This window comes from Colobus angolensis, unplaced genomic scaffold, assembly GCF_000951035.1.
Source record: "Colobus angolensis palliatus isolate OR3802 unplaced genomic scaffold, Cang.pa_1.0 Scaffold24, whole genome shotgun sequence".
Taxonomy (NCBI): Eukaryota; Metazoa; Chordata; class Mammalia; order Primates; family Cercopithecidae; genus Colobus; species Colobus angolensis.
This window is the reverse complement of record NW_012115599.1, coordinates 10,386,914-10,395,875: the sequence shown is the minus strand read 5'-3', so window position 1 is coordinate 10,395,875 and position 8,962 is coordinate 10,386,914. Positions and strand designations below refer to the sequence as shown.

The 8,962-nt window shown below is 42.3% G+C and overlaps 1 protein-coding gene across 1 annotated transcript in view; it reads left to right on the top strand.

Moving 5' to 3' along the window:
• Positions 1-1,297: 1,297 nt before the first annotated feature.
• The window catches only part of LOC105514158 (chromosome unknown open reading frame, human C6orf89), a 34,963-nt gene continuing 27,298 nt past the window's right edge, over positions 1,298-8,962 (top strand). The window contains exon 1 of the mRNA XM_011945319.1: positions 1,298-1,484. Within this exon, the coding sequence (XP_011800709.1) occupies positions 1,483-1,484 (2 nt within the window). The 5' untranslated portion in view covers positions 1,298-1,482. The remainder of the gene's footprint in view (positions 1,485-8,962) is intronic.

Below are 8,962 nucleotides of genomic sequence, written 5' to 3'. Positions count from 1 at the left end.
CACCTCGCCTGGCTAGTTTTTTGTATTTTTTAGTAGAGATGGGGTTTCACCGTTTTAGCCAGGATGGTCTCGATCTCCTGATCTCGTGATCTGCCCGTCTCGGCCTCCCAAAGTGCTGGGATTATAGGCTTGAGCCACCGCCCCCGGCCACGAAATTTTTTTTTGAACAAAATTATGGGAGGCCATTATTTTGGACTCAGCTCATGCACTAGTACCCAACAAACCAAACCAAACTAAAATGGAGTCACTCATGCTAAATGTGACATAATCAAACTAAGGCTTTAAAAAAAACACATGAATGCTAAAACAGACCAGGTTTTGTTTTTCTCCTGTAAACAGGATGTTCCAGCATAAGGAGGTATCCTCTACTCAGTCCTTATTCTCTCCCTGCAAAACCCACTGTTCTACTGTTTCCTAGTGAGTTTCAAAACCATATAGGTACACTTATGACAGTGATAACACCAATGACTAAGGTTTTGGTCAATCTCTCAAAATTGAGAAAATGACCAAAACAGGGGAATTGTTAAGGCAAACTAAATATGGCCTGAGAAGGACTCTGTCCTTCTATATTTCAGTCCTCGTGGATGAACTGTAATGTAGCTTAATAGTCAAACAAAATTGAAAACCTAACCTAATAGCATACCCCTGTAATAATAACTGAGTGGTGGCCAATCCCAGTGGCCATACTTCAACCACTCACAGCCTGCTGAATGTTCAAACTGCGTTCAAAGAAGGCAAACACTGAGCTGTAACCAACCTCACTGTTTCTGTACCCTACTTCCGATTCCTGTACCTCCCTTTGCCTTTTTTTGTCTATAAATTTGTTCTGACTGTGAGGCACCCTGGTAGTCTGTGTGAATCTGCTGCGATTCTGGGGGTTGCCTGATTCGCGAATCTTTCATTGCTCAATTAAACTCCTTTAAACTTAATTTGGCTGAAGTTTTTATCAACAGAGTAAGCTCTCAGTAATGAGTGGGCTGAGTTGTAAATTGGAGGGATTTGTTTGTCTTTCTCAAGAGTAAGAGCTTCCGGAAGGAAGGGGCTGCTCTTCATTTATGTTTCCCTTCCACTCCCATCCCTTAATGCCTAACACACTGCCTGGCACATAGTACGGGACTCAGTAAATGCTCGTTCAGTGGATCAGTTCAGCTATGAAGTCTGTGTGTCAGTCCAGGTAAATAAGGGAGACAAGGATTTAGGACTAGGGCGAAAAGAGCTGGAGCGGGAGAGGGACGCCAGGGGGAGCAAGAACCTGCACTCTCCAGATATCGCGAGAGCTCCCGCGCTCGCCACGACGCTGAGTGTTCCGTTTTGGGCGGAAGCGCTGGACCAGAGGAGAAACTACTGTAGGGGACAAGGCCTCGCCCATGGAGTGGGGGTTGCTTCCGGGTCGCGCTCCGGGAAACAGGAAGTTGTCCATCCTCCTTGCCCGGCGGCAGCTGTCCGCGAGGCGGGAGGAGCCCGAGGGGGCGCGAGCCCCGCATGTGAGTGATCGGGGCCCGAGGCTGGGTGGGGGGAGGCCGCCCTGTGACAGCCTCGCCGCCGCGCCCGTCTCTGACATCCTCGCGCAGCCGCTCCTAGCCGCTGCTACCATCCTCTATCCCAGCGCTGATCCCTTTTCTGAGTCTCTCCGGTTTTGTAGACTGACAGCATCCCCTGGCAGCTCCCCCGGGGTCGACTCCCTTAAGACATCTGTCACTTTCCTTCACTCCGCCGGGGAGAGCAAAACGAGGTCGACCTTGCTTGAACTTGCTTCTCAGGCATCACAGCAGTGTCCAAAACTTGAGCGTTGCTAATGAAGTCCAGATTTCTGCCCTTTTGATGGAATTTTTAAGAAATTAAGATTAGATTCCCCACCCCCTTCTGAAAGATGTTTTTCTAATAATTGTTAGGGGGCAATAATTTTTTTTTTTCTTCAAGCGTGTACTTGGTATGTGATAAACCTGGCATCTTGGATTTCAGAAAGAAATATGACTTGGTTTATTGACACAAGTAAAATACTTGTTTGTAATCACCTCTTAGTAGAAGGAAATTTGCCTGCGTCGTGTTTTGTAGTATTTTATGACTGTTAACTGTGCAGGCCACACTTTTTCTAGTCTTAGAGCCCTCATAGCCATAGTATTCGCAAATGTTTCTTTTAAAGTATTTAGTCATCAATCCCTTTATAACAGAGACTACTTCCAGATACTTAGTATTCTGGCTTTTCTGATTGCTCCTTTGGTAGTTCCTGTGGTGGAATCTTCTATAGACGTCTCTCCCTTAACAAATTCGTTTATTTGAATTTGAGTTGTCAAAATTTCCCTCTAGGGAACAACGTGCCTTTAAAATAAAAACTAATAAATTCAATTCTGCTACATTGAAGTTTTTACTAAAGGTTCACATAGCCCAACTTGCGTACCAGAAAGAGGTCCTGTTTCTCTGTCAGACCTTTTCTGCCTTGGACTGAAGCATTTTTCAAGACCTGCTTTGAATACCTGTTCCTCGACAGCTACTCCACACACCAAAAACAATGTCTAAATGCTAGATTCCTAACCTGCTAACGTTAAACTCTCATCACATTGATGCTACCTCTGCCTTTTTTTTTTTTTTTGAGACGGAGTCTCGCACTGTCGCCCAGGCTGGAGTGCAGTAGCGCGACCTCGGCTCACTGCAAGCTCCGCCTCCCCGGTTCACCCCATTCTCCTGCCTCAGCCTCCCGACTTCTGCATTTTTAAAAAAGAATGAAAGAATAAAACGTGAATAAACCATGAGCCATGAGTTACATTTAGTTCAGAATGATAACTATAAATTTGTTCAACATTGATCTGATTCAACATCTGAGGTGAATTCCCATGTCTGTTCTTAGTTTTTTGTGTTTTCTCCATTTATCTCTGCTTTCAAGAAACACTATTTAGGGTGGGAGGTAGACAGGAAAATAGATGTAATACAAAGCCCTAGAGGTTCATAGGACAAAACTGAGGTCAATGTCTTAAAGAGTTCACTTACTGGACAAAGCACTGGAGATTAGGCTTTTTAGGCAGAGGAAATTGTATATGCAAAAGCAAAAAGATATGAAACAGTGTGACAGTGTAGAATGTGAAGAAGGTTGATGGGAAATGAAACTGAACAGGTAGGCAGGGACCAGATCATAAAGGGCCATGGTAAGTAATTTGGACTTTATCTTTAAAAAAAAAAGACAGAATCTCACTCCATCACCCAGGTTGGAGTGCAGTGGTGCGATTATGGTTCACTGCAGCCTCAAACTTCTGGGCTCAAGCTACCCTCCCACCTCTGCTTCCCAAGTAGCTGGGTCTGCAGGCGTGCACCACCACACTCGGACAATTTTTATTTTTATTTTTATTTTTGTAGAGTCAAAGTCTTGCTGTGTTGCCCAGGCTGGTCTTGAACTCCTGGGCTCAAGCAGTCCTCCCACCTCAGCCTCCCGGTGTTGGGATTACAGGCATGAGCCACCATGCTTGACTTGGGACTTATCTTAAAATGATTGTTATTAGGTATTTAATTTGTCTGGCTATTGGAACAAATGTGTTACATCATTTTATAATTCTCTTAAAACATTGTGGGGTAGAAATAATTATCCCCATTTTATACATGAAAACTCTGAGGCTTAGAGAGGATAAGTAGTGTCTCATGGCCACACAGCCACACACTAAGTGGTAAAATCTAGAATTTGCATCCAGCTTTTTCCAACTCCAGCAACTGTGTTCTTAGTCGCCATGCTAAACTGCTCCTGCAGAGGATGAGGAGTGTTGGAAGGTGCTTAGCATGAACCAATTTGTGTTTCAAAAAAATAAGTGGCCAGGTGCGGTGGCTCATGCCTGTAATGCCAACACTTTGGGAGGCTAAGGTGAGCAGATCACTTGAGGTCAGGAGTCTCACCAACATGGTGAAACCCAGTGTCTACCAAAAAAATACAAAATTTAGCTGGGTGTGGTGGCATGCGCCTGTACTCCCAGCTGCTCAGGAGGCTGCGGCACGAGAATCTCTTGAAGCCAGGAGACAGAGGTTGCAGTGAGCTGAGATTGTGTCACTGCACTCCAGCCTGAGCGAAGCGTGAGATCCTGTCTCAAAAAATAAAAATAAAATGAAAAATAAAAAACTGGACAAGGTAGAGGATGGATTGGGGAAGAGGAGAACTGGAAGTATAGAAATTAACTACTCTTTGCGTTGGTCCATAGGAAAGACGTTGAGGGCCTTAACTGTGCCATTAATGTAGAGGTAGAGAGGAGGGGATGAATGTGAGAATTATATAGGAGGCTGAATCAAGAGGACTTAGTGATAGTTTCATTGGTGGGAATGAGGTAGGAGGAGAACAGTTTTTAAATTTGGAGGATTAGTGTTTCCATTAAGAAAAGGAGTGCAGTAGGAGAAATGGGTTAAAGGGGAAAAACAGTAAGTTCGGTTATTGACACATTACATATAGGGAGGGAGCTATGGGAAACTTGGATCATTGTGTCTGGTAGGCAGGTAGATAAATGGGTCTTGAACCCTGAAGAGAGTCGTAGACTGGAGAAGAGATTTGGGAATCACTAATAGCTGGTGGTCGAAGCGTTGGAGGGAATAAGAAGGTCAAGGATAACTGTGGTGGATACCAGCACTTGGGAAGAGAACGAGAGAATTACGTTAAGGTTTGAGTACACTTGTGGGAGATAATGGGGTAGCAACAGCAGTTGCTGCAGAGAGTTCAGATAAGGTAATAACTGAAAAAAGTCCTTCGATCTTGGCGTTTAGAAAGCCATTTGTGGCCTCAGTGAAAGCAATGTTGTTGGAGTGAAGAGGCAGAAATATGATTTCAACAGGTTAATAAATGAATGGAAACTTGAGAAACAAGAAAGTGAGTGACTTTCTCCCCCCAATCCCCAAAGGAGCTTGCCTCTGAAGGGAGGAAGGGAGGGAAACAGTACCAGAAACTTAGAAAGGAAGGATTATGGCATTTTTCTAATAGTAGAAACTGTAAACGGTGAGGATGGAAGCAAGTAAAGGTAAGCTTAAAATGTGGAGACTTCTGCTTCAAATAGGTCAATGTCATAAAAGGCAAAAAAAAAAAAAAATGCTGGGGACTTGTTCTAGATTTAAGTAGATTAAAGAGAGGCACGGCAGCCAAATTCAATGTGTGGTCATTGGTTGGATCCTGGATTTGTAAATAGCTATATGGTCTTTCTAAAAAATTTGATAGTTAAAGAAATTTGACTATAGACTGAATATTAGGTAATATTAAGAGAATTACTCATTTTAATGGGTATGGTAATAATGCCAATGGTTGTATAGAATAACGTCCTTATTCTTAGGAGATGCATGTTGAAATATTTAGAAATGATTTCATAATGTACTGTAAGTAACTTTCAAGTAGTTCTGGTAAAAACAGAAAGAAAATATAGCCAAATGGAGATAACTGGTGAATCTAAGTGAAGGATGTCCAGATGTTCATTGTACTATTTTTGTACAAAAAGCTGTACATATTTAATGTGTACAACTTGATGAATTTGGACATAAGAATACGCTTGTGAAACCATCACTACAATCTGTGCCATCAACCTATCCATCAACCTCCAAGTTTCCTCCTGCCTTCTTATTTATTATTACTGTTAGCAATAAGAACACTTAACGTAAGACCTGCCTTCTTAGCATATTTTTAAATATACAATACAGTATTGTTAACTCTAGGCACTGTGCTGTGTAGTAGGTCTCTAGGAGTTATTCATATTGTATAACTGAAACTTTGTATTCTTTGCCCAGTACCTCCCTGTTTCCCCCTGCCTGCAGCCTCCTGTAACCACCATTCTGTTCTTTGCTTCTATGAGTTTAGCTATTTTAGATTAACTGTACAAGTGGTATCATGTACAATTCTTACTCCCTATATGTAAGTGGTATCATGTACAAGTGGTATCAATTGTACAAGTGTATCATGTGTGTCTGGCTTATTTCACTTAGCATAATGTCCTCCAGGTCTATCCATATTGTTACAAATACCTTGATTTCTTTCTTTTTTAAGGCTGAATAATATTCCATTGTATGTATACACTACATTTCTTTTTAAATTCTTTATTCTTTTGAGACAGAGTCTCACTCTGTTGCTCAGACTGGAGTGCCATGGTGTGATCTCTGCTGACTGCAACCTCCACCTCCCAGCTTCAAGCAATTCTTATGCCTCAGCCTCCCAAGTAGCTGGGATTACAGGCGTGCGTCACCATGCCTGGCTAATTTTTGTATTTTTAGTAGAGACAGGGTTTCGCTATGTTATGTTGGCCAGGCTGATCTCGAACTCCTGGCCCCAAGTGATCCACCCGCCTCAGCCTCCCAAAGTATTGGGATTACAAGTGTGAACCACTGTGCCCTGCCTGTACCTTGATTGTAAATTTTAAGCATTTATTGTAGTTTTAAGTTACTATTTTAAATCATATTAATCATTTTAATGTTTTATCAGTTATTTTTCCTTTTAATTGATGTTTGTTTCTTTGTAGTGGTTCTTATAATCTAAGGAGCACTTTTTCTTTTTTTTTTTAATTGTACTTTAAGTTCTAGGGTACATGTGCACAACGTGCAGGTTTGTTACGTATGTATACATGTGCCATGTTGGTGTGCTGCATCCATTAACTAGTCATTTACATTAGGTATATCTCCTAATGCTATCCCTCCCCACTTCCCCCCACCACACTACAGGCCCCGGTGTGTGATGTTCCCCACCCTGTGTCCAAGTGTTCTCATTGTTCAATTCCCACCTATGAGTGAGAACATGCGGTGTTTGGTTTTCTGTCCTTGTGATAGTTTGCTCAGAATGATGGTTTCCAGCTTCATCCATGTCCCTACAAAGGACATGAACTCATCCTTTTTTATGGCTGCAGAGTATTCCATGGTGTGTCTGTGCCACATTTTCTTAATCCAGTCTATCATCGATGGACATTTGGGTTGGTTCCAAGTCTTTGCTGTTGTGAATAGTGCTGCAATAAATATACATGTGCATGTGTCTTTATAGCAGCATGATTTATAATCCTTTGGGTATATACCCAGTAGTGGGAATGGCTGGGTCAAATGGTATTTCTAGTTCTAGATCCTTGAGGAATCGGCACATTGTCTTCCACAATGGTTGAAAGAGCACTTTTTCTTTACTAGAACATATCTTTAATTAATGGGAATCACTGGATAAAATAGAATGGAATATATTCATAACACTAAGAAATGGATACCGTACTACATGGGTAGTGTAATATTAAAGAGCCAAGTAGGGAAAAAAGAAAATTTAATTTACTCTGAATATAGCTCCTAGAGTTGAAGATTGGACATATCTTGATGGACTTTTGAAACTTTCTTTTGAACTGTACTGTTTCCCCTTTTGTGCTTTAACTAGATTAATCAGTTTTCTATCTTAGAGTTGCCTTGCTGGCATAGCTCTTCAGAAAACAGAGACTCCAGGGTAATGACATATGAGTGTTCAGAACTTCTTTATCTCTATGGAGGAATTAGTTGTCTGTTACACAGGACAAAGGAGAAGTTTACATTTCTCTTAACTTGCTTTCTGCTTTAAACAAACATTTGTATTGGTAAGTTCTATCCGAGTTTTTCTGTCATATATGCCTCTACCCTGTTTCTTCATAGACAGAGACCCAGAAGGAATTGTGGAGAACATCTCATCAGAGCTCTCACTTGTCTCCTCCTATTTCTGAAGTACTCCAGAAGTGAAACAACTCTCTGGCTTACCTCCCACAGGCCTCTCTTGAAAGCAAGGTTTCTCAACCTTGTTTTGAGGAGGGGTGGGAGGAGGCTCTCCTGTGCATTGCAGGATGTTTAGTCTTTGCCCACCGGATGCTAATAGTACTCCTCCAGTTTGTTGATTTTTAATTTTTTTTTTTTTTGAACCTGGAGCCTTCCTATGTTGCCCAGGCTGGAGTGCAGTTGCTATTCACAGGCGTGATCATAACTCACTGCAGCCTCTAACTGCTGGCCTCAGGTGATCCTCCTGCCTCAGGCCCCCGAGTAGCTGGGACTATAGGTATGTGCTGCTATGCCCAACTCCTGTCCAGTTTTGATAATCAAAAATGTCTTCAGACATTGCCAAATGTCCCCTTTGGAGCAGAATTACCCTGAGAACTATTATTCTAAAGTAGTGTCCTCTAGTGATCCTGCCTGTGCCCTTGCAGGTCTATGCCACTGTTAGAATCAGGCTAACTCTTCAGAATTTCCCCCTGTGACAAAGCTCACTTCAGCCAGAGTTGGAACTACTTTCTGGAGGTGAATGGATTGCCATCAAGCCTCAGCTGATTTCACTCAATCCTCTCATGCTTGATGCATAGCAATGACCTTGTGTTTGATTTTTTTTTGGGACGGAGTCTCACTGTATCACCCAGGCTGGAGTGCAGTGGTGCGATCTCGGCCCTCTGCAAGTTCCATCTCCCGGGTTCACTCCATTCTCCTGCCTCAGCCTCCTGAGTAGCTGGGATTACAGGCACCCGCCACCATGCCCGGCTAATTTTTTGTATTTTTAGTAAAGACAGAGTTTCAGCGTGTTAGCCCGGATGGTCTTGATCTCCTGACCTCATGATCTGCCCGCCTCAGCCTCCCAAAGTGCTGGGATTACAGGTGTGAGCCACCATGCCTGGCTTTGATTTTTTTTTTTTTTTAAGGGATGAGATTTTTTTTTGTTGTTTAATTACCATCGTATCCAACTGAATCCCAGTAGTGTCCCTCTAGCAAGACAGTAAAAAGTGTCTCTGGGCATCCCTGGGGACAGAATCTTTTCCAGTTTAGGACTACTGATATAACCAAAGCCAGAAAGAGGGCTTATCATCAAAATCCACAGGTGTTCTTAGAAACGTTATCAAGTTGCCGTTAACTACCTTTCTGATAACTTGAGAAATGTGTCACAATCTCTGGAAAGAAGGATGCACGGCTTGCAAAAATATACTCAGTGTTGTAATATCATTCTAACTTGAATTACCCAACAAGAAAAGAAACCTATTTTTTTTTTTTT